Below are 19,726 nucleotides of genomic sequence, written 5' to 3'. Positions count from 1 at the left end.
GGGCCGGGACCCGCACCCTCGCGGCCCACGGCGGGCCGGGCTCGGCCCCAGCAGCTCGCGGCCCGCGCCGCCGCCCGCCCGCCGACCGAGCGCCGACGGCCCGGCCCGCGCAGCGCGGCCCAGCCCACCCCGCGCCGCCCGCCGGCCGGCCCAGCCCGCCACGTCGCCCCCGCCCCTAAGCCGCCGTTGCCATGGCGACGACGAGCCGAGCGCCTCCGACAGTGGCCGAGGATGCCCGAGCCCCCCCACCTCACCCCCTGGTGCCGAGAGGGCGGGACAGTTGGGCTTCGGAGGGGCGGGGACCCAGCGGGGGCTCTGGCCACCAGCTGCTCCTCACATCCTGGCCTTCCTTCGCAACCAGGCCACACCCCCAACCTCCGAGAGGATTCCACACCTCGACCCGTCGGGGGACTGACAGGAGCGGTTGTACAGACGAAGGAAAGAAAGCTGGGAGAGCAGGTCCTCCAGCCGGCCAGCACCTAGTAGCACTCTGGCCATCTAGACCCCTAAGGAGGGCAGGCGGATGGTTGGATGTTGGGATCGAGGCTGAAACACTTGGACCTCAGAAAGGCCAATCCCCATGGGTACAGGATCCCCCAGTTGCCCCACTTAGGGAAGGGTCCAAGGTGTTGAAGGGCTTGCTGAGTATCCACCTCCAATTTTGGGACACCCGGCTAAAACCAATGAACCGCTTAGCTGAGACTCCAGCTAAAAGCACCATCCCCAATTCAACCCACCCTACCCCAGCACTTCTGGTCTAAGGAAGAGGAAGGTGAGGAGGCAGGCGGCAGTGCATGGAGGTTGGACCAGAGCTCCCTTGACAGATGATGAGTATATGTAGGGCAAAAGGAGCCACAGCTGAGCCTTACTGGGTGAGCTAACTAGTTTTATGTCAGCTTGACACAGGTTACAGTCCTTTGAGAGGAGGGAACTTCATTCGAAAAAAAAAAAAAATGCCTCCATAAGATCCAGCTGTAGGGCATTTTCTTAATTAGTGATTGGTGGGGAAGGGCCCAGCCCATTGTGGGTGGTGCCATCCCTGGGCTGGCCCTGGGTTCTGTTAAGAAAGTAGATGAGCAAGCCTTGGGGAGCAAGCCAGTAAGCAGCACCCCTCCATGGCCTCTGCATCAGCCCCTGCCTCCAGGTCCCCACCTTGTTTGAGCTGCTGTCCTGACTTCCTTCAGGGATACACTAAGGTACGGAACTATGAACTGAATAAACCCTTTCCTCCCCAAGTTCCTTTCGTCATGGTTTTTCATCATAGCATTCGAAACTCTAACTAAGACACCAAGCTTGGACCCTGCAGGCACCTTGAGGGAGAAGAACTGAGAATTGGAACTCCCTGAGGAAGGCTTGTACAGACGGAGTGCTGGGGACCCGCCCACTCAGCCATGATTCTGTGTGATCCAAAGACAGAAGTAAAGGGGTGTGAACTTGTTTTGAAGTCAGCGTTGTCGAATTTCACCCGTCAGAGAAGAATAGGTGGGCCTGACAGTGCTCTGAGTTCAGAAGGTACGGTGGACATTTGCTGCAGACCCATCTACCAGACATGACAAGCTCAAACACTGGCTGAATAAATCCTCTTATGTCACCAGTGCACACAGAAAACACCCCTGAAACAAAACAAAACCCTTAGCTGCAAGTGAAGAAGCCTTGTTCAGAGAGCTGAGGTAGTTTGCCCAAGGCCACCCAGCTCCAAGAGCTAATGCCAGAGCTGTTCCCACAGGACACCCACTCTTTTACAACACCCCAAACTGCCCCTCCTCCTGCCCTTTCCCCTCTATATTTTCTCCCTCCCCAACCTCTCCCATCCATAGCAGACCTGTTGTCATTTGTCAGCATTGCACACATCCTCCTTAGCACCTCACCCAAAGACCTTCCCAGGTGGTAGTGCCCAAACACATCTGACCCCTGAAGCCCACGTTACCTGGCCAGGTGTTCAAATGCACTGCAGCTCAGTAGATACCACCCGACTAAAGGGGTAGGCTGGAGGGAAGGGGCCCTCCTCCAAACCCAGAATCCACAAGCAAGGCAATACAGACTAGGAGAGGCAGGCAAGGGCCTGCACCTCATAGCTCTGGGCTCTCCCACCCGCAGCCCCTCTTAGCTGACCTTGTGGGTTCCCACACAGGTGTGAAGCTGAGGAGTTTCCCCAGCATGCTTGCATTTTTTTTCTTGGTTTTCATTTTCTGCACTGACGAAAACTTCACAATTGTTATACTCTTAAGAGTACAAAGAACCACAGAGCCCATTTCACAGTTTATGGAGCCCATTCTATAGCAATATTGTCAGCTTGATCCTATTTCTGAGTTTAAAGAAAAACAAAAGCATTCTCCCCTGTAAAAAGACTGGGTTGGACTCTCGCCACTTTCCCTCACTCCTCACAGGCCTCAAATACAGACGACCTGCTACCTCCCTTACCCAAGCTAGCAATGACCTTGGTACTCAAAGAGCCCGGTACACTGGGACCACAACAGCGATGGGCTATATATGGTGACACTATAGGGTGAGTCTCCATTTCCAAGAGGCTCAGGAGCTCAGCCCAGGGCAGGTTCTTCAGGGACCCTGTCAATGCCCACTCTACCGCAATCTGCCCTACAGACCTTGGGTCCCAGCTCCAGGGCTCACAGAAAATAAATAAATACCCCTCACCCTGAAACGAGACCCATGGCCAACAAGCTGTATTTCCGAGGGTGACGAAGTTCCAGAGAGGGAAAGGGGCTTCCCCAAGATCACACAGCAGCAGGTTAATCAAAGGCTCCAAGCTGCATTCCTTTGTGCACAGTCACAGTTTACTGTCCTTCCCAGGGTTGGGGGGCAGAGGGGGGGTCATCTGATTAGTCCTTGGCCCCCAGATGAAAGGAGACAAACCTTTTCTTTTGTCCCTTCATGGGATCAGCTACAGCCAGAGTTCATGAAGAGTGGCTGATTGGTCTTCAAGCCAGGAAGTTATGTTAGACCCAAGTCAAAGGATGGGGAGGTGGCTCAGTGGTAGAGTGCTTGCCTAGCCTGCACCAGCTACAGAGATTGATGACAGCAAGAGAAAAGAACCAAGACCCAAGTCAACCTTTAACCAAAAGTGGCACTAGACAAGGTTCCTTCTAGCTAGGTGTGGTGGCTCACACCTTTGATCCCAGCACTCCAGAGGCACAGGCAGGCAGCCTGGTCTACATAGTAAGTCCCAGGCCAGCCAGGGCTACACAGAGAGACCCTACCTCAAAAACGAACAAGCCCCTTTTTCAGTAGAACAGAGTCCCTGACAGCCACTCTTTGGCTGTGCTGGGGCATCCTGACAGCCAGTGGCTAAGAACGGAGAGGCACCAAGTACACACACAGGCCTCAAACTGAACTGTGCACCCCAGCTTGTCTCAAGCACTGGTGGGCAAGGCCTATCCCCTCACCATGAAATAAGCTGGGGAGGGCCATGCAATAAGGAGTCAACAGGACACATAAAGCTGATCAGCGTTTAGGTCTGGGGTGTAGAACAGAACCCCCAACAAAAGTCAAGTTTATTCTCACAAGGAACCCACTCAAATACAAAGGCTTCATAAAAACATGCAGTTTGTAACAGCATATGCCAGGGCTAGCTCATCTGTGAGGGTTACACATGCTTTCAATGATTGCTCCATAATCTCTTCTTTGCTGGCCCCCACAGCCACCCCACCACACACACACACACACACACACACACACACACACACACACAGTCTGCTTTCTCACACGTTCTTTAAGAAACTGTCTTGCTACACAAACAGGATCTGGCAATTGCTAATCCAGCCCTGGGGCACCTCAAGCTTTTTCATGGTACATGGGTTCAAATCTCTGTTTTTTGAGAAGGGTCTCAGTATGTCTGTAGCTCAAGCAGGCCCTGAACTCGTGACTTTCCAATGTCAGTCTCCTGAGCACTAGGATTACACCATCACACTTCACTTTCTAGGATCAAAAAATTTGGGGTGGAGGGAGGTTTGACACATGGTCTCAAGGAGCCCAGGTTGGCCTCAAAACTCCTTTCTTTTTCCTTTTCAGGTTTTTTAAAAGCTTTTTTTATTTATTGTGTATATACCAGATCTCATTATGCACCAGAACTCATTATAGATGGCTGTGAGCCACCATGTGGTTGCTGGGAATTGAACTCAGGATCTTCGGAAGAATAGTCAGTGCTCTGAGCCATCTCTCCAGCCCCTGGCCTCAAAACTCCTAATCCTTTTCTCTCCTTCCACATGCTAGGATTACAGACAGTCAACCCCTATCTGATCTGGGTTTAAATCCTAATTCAGCCAACCTGTGTTCAAATTCCTGGCCCTTTCTGAGACTCCGTATCCTATCTGTAAAGCGGGCTGATGATGGAACCCACTTTACAGGATTACGGAAAGGGCTACGGTCAGATCTTACCAGTAAACCAGCAAGTACTTAAGCAACAACATGCACTAGTTCTACTGTCACTATTTCAGAGACTGGCTCAAGTGCAGCCAACTCGTTTCGTCCAGAGGTGTGGGTGACCAACGCAGGCAGGAGTCTGTCTGGGCCTCTGAGGAGTCTGCAGGCTGCCTAGCAGTGGGGACAGGGACATGAATGAAGCTGCTTGCAAAATGACCGTAGAGCCGCAAACATGCAGTTTAGAAGTTTTGAACTCTTTCAACTAGCGCTTTCTTCTAAAGCAACCTCAGAGACTTCCCGTGTGCACAGTGTGCAGCCACGGGGCTGCTCAGGTGAGGCCTAAGCTTTCATCCAGGGGGCAGGGACTGAAGTGTAAAAAGCTGCAGGCAGCCAGAAGTCCATGGGGACAGAGCCTGCTCCACCCCTGGCCTCCATTAACACAGCAGGCAGCTGCGCCAGCAGACTGGGCTCAACTAAGGCCCCAGGGCTTTCGTACAGGGCCCCTTGCCTCTGCCCCCTCTGTGAATGCCCCCACCCCCACCCAAAAGGACCTAACTACTCCCAGCTGATCCCTACTTTACCACCGGCCAGGACCCAGGGCCACTGCGGAGAATATCCATGTCTGCACACGGAAGGACGAGTTGTCAGGCGCCCCCCTACACACACCCTCCAGTTGCAGCCAGTCTGTCTTAACATCTGGCCCACCCCTGCTCTCCTGTGGAAGGCTCTCCAGCAGAGCTCAGAACCGTTTCAGAATTCCAGACGCGTGATTTCTTCATTCACCCATTTCAATCAATTCCAAGTGATGATGATGATGATAAATGATGGGTTATTGAGCAAGCTCCTGTTTTGCCAAGTTGCTGTGTCCATGAAAACTCAGAGCTCATCTCTCAGAAGGGAGCGAGGCTCAAGGCCTCTGCTGAGAGTCCTTGGGGGAGCATGGGCTTCAGCGTCAGAACATTAGGTTTTCAGGATGGGAAGTGAAGGCTAGGAGAGATTAAGATACTGACTCCATGTGGCTAGGTGGTTATGTGGTAGAGCTAGGACTCTGCCCAGCCTTTCTTACATGTGAGACAGACAGCTCAGACTATCCTCTGCATACCAGACTCACATGTGAGGACCTGAAGGCTCAGGGAGGCTCGACCTGTCCTGCCCTCCGAGGCACTGTACTCTGGAGATCCACAGGTGTGCATACCAAACCCCCGGGAGCTCCTGTCGTCAAGATTCCAACCTGCTCCACCCATCTCCCGCAATGTGAGGTATTGGGCCCAGACCTAGTAGACAGCAAGTACTCACTCAAGGACAACCGTGCCCTACCCTCAGCATCTACCCAGTCACACACCTTCCAGCCCAGCCTTCGCCTCCTGCTCCCCTTCTTGACCCTGGACCACTGCAGGTGTGTAAATGGCCCGGCATACCTGTCTGCCTTTATTCATCCACCCTGGGACTGACTCTAAGGCAGTGCTCAGAATGCAGGTGGAACCCCACGGGTCCACACTGGGCACTACCTAGGCCAGTTTTAAAACTCTTAACCCCAACAGGGAGGCTTCAGGGAGGGAGGCTGTTTTCACAGACATCTCTCGAAGTATGGTTCCCTGGTTCTGTCCAAATGCCAAGAACACATCCAAATAAGCAAAACAGATAAGGCAGGGGGAGATCCCAGACAGATATTGCAAAACTTTCAGCCCCAGGAGAGGAAAGATGCTGGCACACAGGTGGACAGGAGCTGGGGTGGCAAGAGCCTTGTTTCCTAAGTGCATGGGTGAGAGCAATAGGACCCACATGGTGCAAACAAGACACTCAGGGACCAGAGGGCGGCCAGACTTGTTGCCTCAGTTCCTTAGGGCTTCAGTCCCAAGTCTCCCCCAGGTAGCTGTACTTCCTTTCCCAGGCATCAGTCTTCCCACAGGAAACACGAGATGCTAGATGAGCCAGCATCAGCACTCCCCAGGGCCAGCACCTGCCAATTCCATGAAGTTAAGATCAGTGACCAGCTGCGTTGCCTGGCTCTCCCAGGCTTGGCACTAAGTAGCAAGGAATGCTCTGGCTTTGCCCATGTCCTTCAGATGTGCCATTCCTCTGGTCCTCCTCCACCATCAAAGGTTATCCAAGCTAGGGAATGACTCACTAATGAAATGACAAGCACAGTGACAGGTGAAAACGAAGAGACATTTTAAGCTGAGATCAAAAGCTGGTGCCTTCCTGATGGCCACCCCCTTGAGGGCCACCTTCTGCCCACAAATCCTCCTCTGACCCATGCCAGTGTTCCCTTAAACAGGAAAGACCTTCACATTCCACCCTGTCAGCAGAACACATGGTCCACACAAGGAGAACCAGCCCATAGGCTGTGAGGTCCCCCAAAGAGGCTGAGACATTCAAGGATAAACTCTTGTCTCAAAATACTGAGTGGCCAAGACTGTTGGCACATTCATAATCCCAGCACAGAAGAGGCAAAGACAGGAGGATCCTGAGCTGGAGGCCAGCCGGGTCAAACAAGCACCCTGGTCAGAAAACCCGCACACAAACACGTTCTCATGTGGAGAAACATACAAGGCCGAAACCATATTCAAGCTCAAGGACAGGCATGCTGATAGTGTCCACACAAAGGCACACCCACAAAAGAAGGCAAAACATACACATCTCCTCAGGGCTAACACACTCACAGATGCATGTGCAAATCATCATGCATGTCAACCAGGGCTCACTCGTGTGCGCACACACGCACACACAGCATTCAAATCAAGAGAACATGGAAATGAGCGTGTGTGCCTACACACACACACACACACACACACACACACACACACACGCTCAGCTGTTAACAGACAGCCACAAATGACACTGACTCAAATGCCAGTCGTGCCAGAGAAAGAAGAAAGTGGTCCTGAAGACCAAGCTTTATTCCGCCCCATCACCTCCTCCCTGCCCTGTGTGGGAGGCTTCATTTTGGGGGTACCTGGGTGCACACCCTGTTCATTCATCATATACTCCAAAAGCTCATCTTTACCATTCCTAGACGTGTGGCTCTGAGGCAGGGTCTTGTATCTTTGCCAAGAGCAACAAGTTCCTGCCCCAAACATGACTCTTTGCCCTAAAGTTGAACACACCCAGAAGCCCCAGGCACAACTGCAAGAACAAAGAGGCAGAGGAGAAGCAGGAGGGTAGAGGACAGGACCCTGCGGCTTCTACGCCACCTAGGCCAGTGGCTGTACACCCATGGCTGCTCCCTTGTCCATAAAAACACAGTGTTTGTGAGGACGGTAGAGCACACAGGAAGAGCCCAGCCCTCTGCAGCACCTGGGCCTACCGCCAGCACCACCACTCTCCCTGCCCTCGCTTTTACTGCTCCCTCTGACCAGCAAAGACTCCAAAAGGGCTACCTGAAAGTCCCCTTTGCCTGGGGGATCCCGTTCTTCTTTTTAGGTCCATCCTCCCAGGCTGGGCCTCCCAGATTCCCTAAGTCTTGGTCAGGTTTCTCTGTAGACATCTCCACCTACAAATGTGTGTGTTTGATGCTTCCCACCCACACTGGGCTGTAACACCCCAGAGCAGGGGCCTCAGCAGCCTGGCGAGTGAATTAGTATCTGTGATACAAAAGAACGCTTTTTTTTTTTTTTTTTTTAATTTTTAATCGCACTTAGGAGTAATCCTGGTGGGCTTACCAGAGGAGACAGTTTTTAGAAATGCTGACTATGAGCTAGCAGGTGGATCTACTGAGAAGTGCAGGGCTAGGGCAGCCACAAGAGGCAACTAGACTCTGGGCTCAGGGAATGGTGTGGAACAGGACAACGGTGATTCTGCCTGCTTCTGGAGATCCCCGCCAATGCTGCAAGTTCCATACCACCACCCCAGCCTGGGCTCATGACACATCATGAGGACATTCGAGGCGTGGGTCCCCTTAAGAAATCTAAAGCATGGAGAAGACAGGAGGAGAGGGTGGGAAGGACACAGGAAGAGGAAAGGCTACACGCACATGGCCCTCTGATACCTCCCACGAGGCCTGAGCAAACATCCATGCGCAGAAATCAGACATGCATTCCTCGAGTCTCAACCACGGATGTGACAACAGAGAGCAGCTGGGGAGTGACTCACTATCCCATAAAGCCCCAGGCCTGTGGACACTGACTTTAGCATCAAGTGACTCAGAGGCCCGAAAGCCACCATGTTTCTAGGCTGACCCAAGGCCAGCACAGGAACTGACTACAGAAGGTCCATTTTACCAGTGTGCCTTCCCTTGCATTTGGCCTCTGCTGTTTGTCCTCAGGGCTAAGATCCCACGGGCAGGCCAGTCTTCCCAGTGAACCACAGACCTTCCCCATCCCAGTGTGGGCACATGCTCTTGGCAGAGGCTGTCCAGCTCAATGGACAGGAACCTGTTCTCAGAAGCCTGTTGGGACCCAACACATGCATTCAGGATGCTTCCACCAGGTCCTCCACTTTGCACAACTCCTTTGATCCTCACAGCCCATTATGCAGATGGGAAATTAGAGGCTCAGGACGGGCAAGCACCTTGCACAGGGCCACACAGCCAAGGAGCAGCACTGCCCAGTCCAGCCTCTGTATACCGCCCCCCAACCAACCATGATTCCCTGAGCAAGCACCTTAGCTGTTCTGTGACTCAGTTTCCTCATTCCTACAATGAAAAGGTTGTTCTAGAAGCCAGCTAATCTCTAAACCCCTTATTTGTTGGGCATGGCCCCCCACCATGCCAATGGGGACTCATTTGCTGTGATCACAAATGAAAGAGACCTTTTGGAAACAGTGGCCAACCCAAAGGATGGATATTAGGTCAGATAGTCCTAGCTCCCAGACATCCAACAGTCTAGCACCCCCTCTCCTCCCCCTCCCCACACCTAAGCCAAGCAGGAAAAAGTGCTAACCAGTGGGGAACAACAGAGAACCCAGCGGGCCTCTGACTTGAGCATCAGGAAAGTCAAACTGAGTCCTTGAGCTGCAGGGCTGTACATGCCTTTTCATGAGGGAAACAGTCACAGTTGGGGATGACAGCGTAGGCCATTGTCCTCCCGTAATCTCGAAGTTGCAGGCTGCACTGACCTGCGAGTCCTGGCCTCTGAAGGCTCAGAGGACCTGTGAGCAATGTCTAGGCTGGGGCTCTGAGGAGCTGGGCATCCGGTCAGACCTTTCCTCTAGAGTTGAGGAGGGAGCTGCTCCCCACTTCATCCCCATGTAATTAATTTGCTCCCTACTGTCCCTGCCCCCTTCCATTCCACCAACCCCCAGCAGGCGCCTGCCGAGGACTCCAGGAATCAGAAGCCAGTCCTGCCCTTGAGAAGGTCACTATCGGCTGGTGGAAGAGAGGCATCTAGTGGACTGTCAGTGACAGCGTGGAGAAGGGGAAGGACATGAGGCTTACATCCTGAGGCAGGGGAGGGGATGTCTGCCCTGGAAGGCCTTTCAGAGGAGAGAGGAGTGCAGGTGGCAGTAAGAACTTCTCAAAGCAGGGGCCAGAGAGGTGGCAAAAGAGCAGCCAGTCTGACTGCGAAGGCCTGGGCAGGCCTGTGGGGCTTTGGCCACTCCGCTGGAGAAACAGATCCACACACCGCTACTAGAGGCCATTGAAGGCACCAGGGCAGGGGAGGGAGGGACATGGCCCCTCTGGGATGTTCTTTAAGCAACTCCACCAGCAGTTATCCACTGAGACGCGTAGACTTGTGGAAGAAACAGACATTCAGTATCTTCCACCTCCACAGAAGGCCCCCTCGCATGGACTTAACATCCGTACCCCAGCGCCACATGACCACTTTGTATTCCTAGCAGGGAAAAGTGAGGAAATGAGGGGCTCAGCACAGTGCTGGCCCAGCATACACAAAGCCCTGAGCTGGATCCCCAGCGCTGCATGAACCAGGCATGATGGTGTAGGCCTGTCATCTTAGCATTCAAGAAGGGGCGTGGTGGGAAGGGAGATGCCTGTCAGCAAAGTGTATGCCACACAAGAATGAGGACCTAAGTTTAATACCTAGAAGCCATGGAAGGAAGGGGGAAAACCAAATAAAAGCCAGGCTCGGTGGCACACGATGTGAAAGCAGACACAGACAAATCCCCAGGGCTCACTCAGCCTAGACACCAGTGAACTCTAGGCTGATGAGAGACACTGTCTCTGAGAGAGGAGGGGAGGGAAGATAGAGGTAGGGAGGAGAGAAGCTAAGAAGGGATCCCAAAGTCAACACACATGCGCACACACAGAGAGAAAGAAAGTGGGAAAACGAAGGCGTCTGAACCTTGCCTTCATCCACGCTCCTGATCCAGGAAGGGGGTAAGGGCCTGCAGGGCCACAAGGTGGGGTGCAGAGAAATAACCTCTCAAACGCCTGCTGCCCGTGTGCTGAGCAAGAGAAGGCAGGAGAGGAGGGCCTGGATTTGAATGTCCGCTCTGGCCCTCAGTGACTGTGTCACCCAGAACAATGTGCATTTGAGAGTCTTCATCCATAAGGAGGAGAAGAATGATCCTAGCTAGCACACACTGGCCACAGGCAGCCAGCAAGAGCCACGAGGCCTTCCGTATCCAAGTCCTGGAGGGAGGCAGCTTCAGTGGGCCTTTCCCTCTCCTCAGTGTAGTCATATTGGAAAGTGAAATATACATGGCCTGGCGGTGTGAGGAGGAAATGAAGTTGGCCTGCAGAGTGCCCGGCACAGGGTCTGTCCCAGGGGCCTGCCAAAAACAGGCTTTATGATCCTGTAGCATACAGTCAGCCAAGCTGAGCTTGGAACCCAGGGCGTGGGACTTGACTTGTTCTGCCTCCCCTGGAATACCTTCCTACTTCCTCCCAAAGTGGTGGTGAACCTAACAAGGGGTCCGGGGACCCTGTAGACATTTCAGTATGACAGGGTCTAAGTGCTCGTAGCCCTAGCCTGATGACTGCAGGGCCCTACCCTTCCGGTCAGTTCATACACTATCCTCTCACCCAGAGCCTCTCCGGATGCAAGCCTGTGGTGGCCCCAACCCTTGATCCTCCAATGACCCCAGACAGAGCTCCAACTGTCTGAACGACCCAGGCAGAGGCAGCTCAGCCACTCAAGCCAGCCCAGCTGTCATTAGCCTACCGGGTGCTCCCTGACCAGTGTTACGGTCACCTACAGCTCACCCTGCAGCTTTCATAACTCAATGGCTCCCTGCAGCCAGGGCTACAACTAGGACCTCAGCTCTCACTGAGTAGCCACCCAGATGTCCACTTGCTGCCCTCTGCTGCCCCCAACTGGTGGGAAAACGCCCTGCAGACTGGCCAGCTCTGTCCATTACAGTCCCCTTAAAACACTCATTCTGGTTCCCTAAGCCTCTCACTCCCCCACCTCTCTCCACCTCCTGGTCCCAGCTGCACCTCTGAACTCTGTCAAGGATGCTGCTGCTTTGAGGCAGCGAGGGAGAGGGTGAAGGAGAGAGATAGGGCCCGCTTCCTGGGGTTCTGGGAAAAGTATAGAAAGGGTATGCCCTGAAAAATAAGCATCAGGGATAGACACTGGCTAAATGCCTACCTACACAGTTTGGAGCCCTCACAGCTGCCCTGTTAGCACATGAGAAAAGAGATCTGGAGATGAGTCACTCACACCTTAGTGGTCTTAAGAGGGGACCTAGCAGAGAAAAGGGACATTCTGGAAAGTAGGCTAGTCCTTCCCAGGACCGAGCAAGCAGGCCTAAGTCCAGGGGACCAAGGGTCAGATGAGAATAGCAGCTGGCTTGCTCCTTTGACCCATCCTGAATCCCCCCACCATCTGTCCTAGTCTCTGTCTACTGATGGTGCCCCTGACTCCCTGCCTGAGCACAAACCCCAACAGTTTCATTTGTCTCATGGGCCTGGGCTACCTGATCATTCAGTCAGGAGGCCATGGCTGACCCCAGCCCTGGCCCATCCTGAGCAGCTCCTGTGCCTGGTGTTCTGACCAAATCAGGAACATTCTCCCTCTGGGAAAGGGCCTCCTCCTACAGAAGGCACACATGGCTAGAATGACAATCTCCTGCTAAGCCACCCTCTGCTGTCTGTTCTCAGAGGGGAAAAACGGTTCCCATTCTAGGGAGACCACAGGAATAGGGAGAAGACAGAGTAGCTAGCTGGAAACCTCAAGTGAGTACCCCAGAGACAGACACCCTTAGCCATCACCCCCTGTAGCTCCTGCATCCTAGAAGAGAAACTACAAAGGCTTCCAAGGGCCCCCCACTAAAGACCCTCATGTTTCTCGCTTTCATCTTCATGCTTCCAAGACTCCAATCAGGACCACTGGTTTGTTCTTGTTTGGTTAGATCTTCCTCTAACTATTGTCTCTTTTCTTGAGACACTCTTGCACATCCCTTAAAACCCAGTTTTAAAGGTCCCCACTGTAGAATTCCCCTACCTTCCTCAGGCAGCTCTTATTCTGGGTTCTCACAGCACCCCAGGCATACCATCACTGAATAAGATACATGGCTCATGCACAATGCAGCGCTAAGTAAAAGTGAATCATGAGGCCCTGCTCCTAGAAGCGTCAGCAATCAACCCGGTGCTGAGTTCATCTGCAGCGTCTGCAGCCCCCTAAGCCTTCCCTTCTCTGACACTTCTCCATCTCACAAAAAATAGCCCTGAGACCTAATTTCAACCGGACTTTCAAATATATCCACTTTCAACTTCTTGAGGAGGGATCAACTAACTGCCAAGTTTCCCAGAGCCTCTGCCACCTCCTACCCTGACCCTCCTGGACTCTTCAAGGTCAATATCCTAGGGGGCAGAGGAAGGAGAAAGGACCCAGCCCCCACTTAGGGCTGGCAAAGGCATAAGGGGCCTTCCAGTGAACCAACCACAGCTGTCAGCATTTCCTTTTCTCCCATCAGACTGATTCCTGGGAGCACTACAGCCCAGGAGGGGCTGGGTTGGCCCTACACACCTGCAGATCCTGAACCTGCCTCTGCCTGTTCTTTCCTCTCTGTCTGCCCCTTCCCAGTACAGAGAAGACTGATCTGGATGCAAATCCCAGACGCCTCGAGGAGAAGAACAGTAGGCCACTGTGGTCATCTTTCTCAGCCCCTCCCCCATGGGCCCTTTATCCCAGGTCCCCCACAGCTCTGGGACACACAATCTCCTGGGGAATTGCAGCCCCATGCTCACTGCCACGACAGTGAAAGTTTGCCCAGGAGAGCAGGAAGGTCTTACCATTCACTCAAATCACAAAGCTGACTCCGGGCCTTAAAGCCACGTTAGAATATTTAAGCACTCAACTGTGTACCCGATCACAGGGCCATCATCTTCATTCCACAGAAAGAAGAAGGCCGAGGCTCTCCCAAGCCCCACAGTCTCTAAGAGGCTGCCACCCATGTCCCACTCAGCCACCTATGCCCTGTGAAATGGCCACGGGGATAACCACTTACAGAAGGGGTGGCAGCTGTGGGTGGGAGCAAAGAACCCAGGCTGGAGAGCCACTCTCAGCTGGGTGTGAACTCTGTTAGATCCAGTCCTCTCCCAGCCCTTGAGACCTTCGACTCTGACACACAGTCTCCCACAGGGCACCTTCCGTGAGAGACAGTGACATCCTGTCACCCAGGTTTGCAATGGCAGCAACAGTGGCAGGTTCATTACAGCCTGTGGTATCTTCCCTGCCTCCCCCAGGCAAAACCATGTTCCCTGGGCTCCCTCGGGGTCTGCAGGGAGCAGCAGCAAGCTGAGAGCTGAGAATGCAAATACAGAAGAGAATAGGTGTTCAGGAAAGGGGGTGAAGAGGCTCTTACCCCAAATGTCATGCCTTCTCTCCCCCTGCACTTATCTTCAGTCTGAAAGAGAAACCCAATTGGGACTGTGGATCTAATGGATGAATATGATTGGTCACACAGTGTATGTCATCAGCTAAGTACCTACCACAGGGCAGGGGCTGTCATTCCACACTTTAATGGCAGAGGTTCTGAGAGGCTGGATGGCTAACCAGGTTATGTAATAGCTCAGGAAAGTGCTGGAATCTGAACCCAGATCTCCCTACCCAAGCACTTCAGTTCCCCCAGCTCCAAGCACCTAGGCCAAGAGAGTCTCCACTCACACCCCTGACCTTAATGGCTACCCAGAGACAAAGGATCAACTTCCCTAAGGACAAGACACTGATATGGCCAACAGCCCTATCGGTGCCTCACTAACTTAGGGGCTATGTGACACAGAGATGCCAACTCTGAACTCTGCGTTCCTCGTGTGTGACACAGTAGCACTTAGTGGCTCCTCACAGGATGGCTAGAATGTGGGTGGACAAATGGCTCGTGAACATGCCCTCTGTACCCTGTGAACCCCCTGAGGCCAGCAGCCTGAGTGGATGCCTGGGCACTGCAGGCTCACAGGTTGGCACTGACTACAGCCTCAGGTGGCTCCCGCCCCGGAGAAACTCAGAAGACACAACAGGAAAAACGCCAATCCCCACTGGCAACTACTACGCCACAGATTGCAGTGGTGTGGAGGTATGACGCTGTGCACGCTGGATCGCCCAACAGAGAAACTGGCAGGCCACGTGACATTCCCACTCCGGGTCCTAGGAAGCCACACTCAAGTCCTGGGGCCAGAGACACAGGTCCCGTTCATCAGCCTGAGCTTGAGTGAATGACTTACCCCAAGAGCCTCAGTTTCCTCCTCTGTAATGGGGCAATCAACATCAGGGCTGGCTTGAAGGACTACAGAAGCTGGTGGTGCAGGACAGTGGACATAGAGCCCGGTATACAATATGCACGGTCCTAGTAGACACTCCATCAGTGTCAGGACAGCAGGGATACCAACCATTGCTCCAAGGCCCCAGAGGTTCCCTGCCCGCCGTGACCCAAGTATCCAGAGGGGGAGGCATTTAGTTTCTGCTCCAGTGGATACATCCTTGGGTACATCCTTGCAGAGCCCCTAGAAACCAGCTGCTTACATCTAGGGGTATGACCCCAGGCCCTCCCTGCCGGAGGCTGATCCTCAGCCCCGACTCTGAACCACCTCTTAGGGAAATTTGTTAAAATGTACACACCTGAAGGAACCCCAGAACCTAATTTGGGTTTTTTGTTTGTTTGTTTGTTTCATTTTTTGAGACAGGGTTTCTCTATCCTGGAACCCATTTTGTAGACCAGGCTGGCCTCGAAATCACAGAGATCTGCCTGCCTCTGCCTCCCAAGTTCTATGATTAAAGGCCATGTGCCAGCACACCCAGCCTCAGAACCTAGTTTTATACCATACACCCAAATAGGAGGGTGAGTAGACCTGGGAAGGCTCTGTCCTTTCAGTCTGGTACCCAAGGCTCCATCTGGCCCAGCCTCAACTCCTACCCATCACCAGACCCAGCAGCAGCAGTGGAATGTAAAGCCGCACCTTAGCCACAACCAGTCCGTGACTCGCCAATTTCCACTGACCCTTCTGGGCCTAAGATACCTCTCCTACCCTCTAGGGACAGTCAGGGTCAGCCCCCCTGGAGTGACAGCCAGACCTGTGCTCTTTTCCACTCTCTCTCCTCTACCTGTCTGCCTACCCACCACAAAAATGGCTGCCACCTCGTCTGTTGTCCTGTAGCTCAAACATCACCTCAAAGCGCAAGCTTACATTACACCTTTAATGCTAGCACTCAAACAGCAGAGGCAAAAGAATCCAGAGTTCAAGGCCATCATCTGCTTTATATAATATTTGAGGTCAGCCTGGGCTAGGTGAGATTCTGTAAAAAAAAAAATCCTCCTTGAGACCACACACCCCTGAGAAGCTCTCTCTCATTTCCCCCTCACGGCTGTTCTTAGCACCAATGCACAACTATGGTTCCTTAGGACTCTGCACGCTATACACTGGCTTGGGGCACTCTTACCCTCAGCCCATCCTGAGAACGATGCATGGCACACAGCAAGCACACACACGGGTAAACTGGCTGAGGGAATGGATGGATGCTCAAAGGGTCACACTCCATCACACAGACAGAGAGCCCTGGAGAAGATAGTGTTTATTTGTCCCCCAGTACCAGGTGCCTGCCATAGCGCTAGAGACACACACACAGTCATGTCCACCGTATCTGTGCAAATGTGTGTTTGAGGGTACACGGATAAAATAAAAAGAGAGGACTGGGGAGATGGCTCAGTAATTAAAAGCACCCATTGCTCTTCCAGAGGACCTGGGTTCAATTCCCAGCAACCACATGGCAGCTCACAACTGTCTCTAACTCCAGTTCCAGGGGATCAGACACCCTTACACAGGCATGCATGCCCATAAAACACCAATACACACTAAATTAATTAATTAATTAATTAATTAATTTTTAAAAGCATATGGAGCTGGGCATATGGAGGTGGGACACTTGGGAGACAGATGGATCTCTGTGAGTTTGAGAACAGCCTGATTTACACAGTGAGTTCCAGGCTAGCCAGGCCTACACAAAGAGACCCTGCCTCAGAGCAAAAAAAAGAAAGAGAGAGAAAAACGGGGAAAGGCTGCATGGGAGTGAGAGGAAAGCCACTGAGGTCCGTTTCTGCAAAGTCACTTAGGCTTTTGATGTGTACACATGCATGCAAACTCATGCTTCCATATGTGTGAGCACAGGTACATACACACGAGGTTGAGCACTTGTGTAGAGGCCACAGGACAGTTTAGGATGACATTTTTCAGGGTACCATCCACCTTTTTGGCTATCCGGCCAGTGAGCCCCAGGACCTGCCTGTCTCTCTCCCATCTCTGTGCTTGTATATCCCTCCCACAGCACCTGAAACTTCTTTTTTAAACATGGGATCGAGGGATTGAAGTCAGGTTCTTACGTTTTCAAAGGAAGCACTTTATTACTTGAGCATTCTCTCAGCCCTTATTTAGGTTTGCAAAACAGAGAAAAGCATACGTGCCAGCTGTCTAGGCCAAACAGCTATGCCACAGTACCCATGCTGTCTGAGTCAATTTTAAGGCCTCATCGGTTGGAGAATACAGAATTCTTTTCTTTCAAGTCAAGACAGAATCAAACTATGACACGCCCTGGACTATTCTATAGGAGATACCAAAACGCAGGTGTGTATCTTATGGGTGGAGGGCACAGTGTGTGTGCACGCCAGGCAGCTCTGCTCCAGCCTCCCCTCTCAGCTCTGGTGGCCTCCTCGGCTCTGTCCTCCGTCTGCCCCTCCCTCAAAGAATGGGCCCCCATGTGGCCCCCGGGGAGCAGGGAGCCGCTAAGGAATTGGATACCTAGAGCAAGGGAGGCTGGTTGCTGCTCTCCCGGTCCATGAGGCTCCAGGAAGGGGGGTGCGGGGTCGCAGAGCAGCCCCCCAGGGCGAGGTGGTGATGGTGGTGGTGGCAGTGGCGGTAGTGACGCACAGATAGTTACCGTGACCCGGAACGGGGTTGCAGCCGAGGGCTCCATGCTGGGGCTTTTCTCTGACAGGCTGCCGGGGAGGCTGCGCCGGGAGCCCGGCCTTTCTTGGGGTGACTCTGTCAAAGAAGGAGAGGGAAGGTAAGCAGATTCAAAAGCTCTGAGATGCTGTGGCCTCTGCCACCTCCCACATCCCAGGTCAGTACAACCGATAGGATGGAGCCACTGTGAAAAAGCGGAGTGGCATCACCCCAAAATCACCCACGCAATTAGTTACACTCCTATGGGTACACCCAAAAGGACGAGAAGACCAGATTTAAGTACTTGTACGAAATGTTGACAGCAGCATTATTTACATGGCAGATACAGTTCATTTGTCCATCCATCCACAGATGATCAGACGAGCACTGTGGAGCGTCTTTCACATGATGTGGGTGAACCCAGAAAACATCATACCACGTGACGTAAGCCAGAAACCCAACGGCACAGACCCCTCTAGTCCCACAATGGGAGATTCCTACACTCGTCAAATTCCTAGCCAGAGAGTAGGTTCAAGGTTGCTGGCGGGAAGGGCAGGCCACAGCTGTACGGTATAGCCTTTTGTTTAGGAAGATGGAAAGGGTTTTGCAAGTGAAGAGTGGTACAACTGCACATCTGTACACTTAAAAATGGTTACGACGAAGCTGGGGAGATGGCTCAGTTGGCAAACTGTTTGATGCACAAGCATGAGAACCTGAGTTCGGGTCCCCCTCGCCCACAGAAATGCCAGGTGTGCTTGCAATCCTGCTGAAAGACAGAAAGATCCCCGAAGCTTCCTGGCCAGGTGGCCTAACCGTGAGATCCCAGTGCTCCAAAAAAGTGATCGAGGAGGGCACCAGCACGCACGCACACACACACACACACACACACACACACACGAGAGAAAGAGAAAGTTAAAATGGCAAACTACATGTATTCGCTAGAATTTTGTTTTATTTTGAGACAAGATTTCACGTAGCCCTGGCTGGCCTTGAATCTGCCATGTAGCTGAGGATGACCTTTGACTCTTGGTCCTTCTGCCTCCATCTCCCAAGTGCTGGAGTTTTACAACAATTTTTCAAAAGATCTATTTGTCATTGTCATACATCATGGGTGTTCTGCCTGCACTGTATGTGTGCGCACCACATGCATGCCTGGTACCACTGAGGCCAGGAGAGGCATCACATGCCCTGGAACTAGGATCCTCTGCAAGAGCAAGTGCTCTCAATCACTGAGCAGTCTCTCCAGCCCCTCACAATTGTTTCTTAAAGACTTCCCAAGTCCTCACTTAAGTTTACAATCTTGTGTGTATGATCCCTGAGCCTTTTCCTGGAATGCCACACTCGATGGAGACTGGACAGCCTGCCTCCCCGGTCCCTTCAACCAAGATAATCCGAGACCTCTCTCTTCCAATCTGGCCTTCCTCTCCAGAAGCGGTTCAGTGGGAGGCCTGCAGGATGAGGCAGCAACAGGGCTGAAATGGCAGCACAGGACCGCTGAGAACAAAACAGCAATGAGGCTACAGCGTCCATGGCTTTCTAAGTTGTGAAATACTTAGGTTTGTAACCAGTGATGGTGTGGGAAGCTGACGTTGGGGTTGGAGGAGGAAACACACTTGAGCCAGGCCTGCACATGCCTGTTGAAGGCCTCAGTCAGTTCAACCCAACTGCTTCTTGCCTGCACAGTTGCTGTCTCTTTGCCTACTCTGCTAGACCCCCCCCCCCAAAAAAAAAGACACCCCTCCCAGGTTCTCCCACCAGCCTGACTATCCAGACAGCCCTGAAGAAGGTCCCTAGTGACACTACTGCCTGTCTTCTTGCTGCTCCTGTAGAAATGGCTGAGTCTGTCTCTTGCTGGGATGGTCATTGTAGTGCATGTTCGTGTGTGTGTGTGTGTGAAAGAGAGAGAGACAGACAGACAGACAGACAGAGACAGAGAAAGGTAGGAGGAACAACTCCCCATGCTGACACTGAATCTCCACATCCCTAGCACCCCACATGAAGCCTGGTGTATGTGGTATTTAGGAAAAGCCTGTTGACTCACACGGAAGAAAAGGACAGCGTGACATCTCATGGGGA

General features: G+C 52.8%; 1 protein-coding gene across 9 annotated transcripts in view; it reads right to left on the bottom strand.

Moving 5' to 3' along the window:
• Dab2ip (DAB2 interacting protein) overlaps positions 1–19,726 on the bottom strand; it is a 176,350-nt gene that overhangs the window by 72,310 nt on the left and 84,314 nt on the right. For 7 of the 9 annotated variants that reach the window (XM_060390040.1, XM_021656168.2, XM_060390042.1 and 4 more), the window contains exon 2: positions 17,646–17,749. In XM_060390040.1, coding sequence (XP_060246023.1) covers positions 17,646–17,749 — 104 coding nt within the window. The other 2 variants (XM_021656173.2, XM_060390044.1) reach the window with 2 other exon arrangements.

This window comes from Meriones unguiculatus, chromosome 8, assembly GCF_030254825.1.
Source record: "Meriones unguiculatus strain TT.TT164.6M chromosome 8, Bangor_MerUng_6.1, whole genome shotgun sequence".
Lineage (NCBI taxonomy): Eukaryota > Metazoa > Chordata > Mammalia > Rodentia > Muridae > Meriones > Meriones unguiculatus.
The sequence above is the reverse complement of the archived record's forward strand: the minus strand, read 5'-3'. Positions and strand labels throughout refer to the sequence as shown.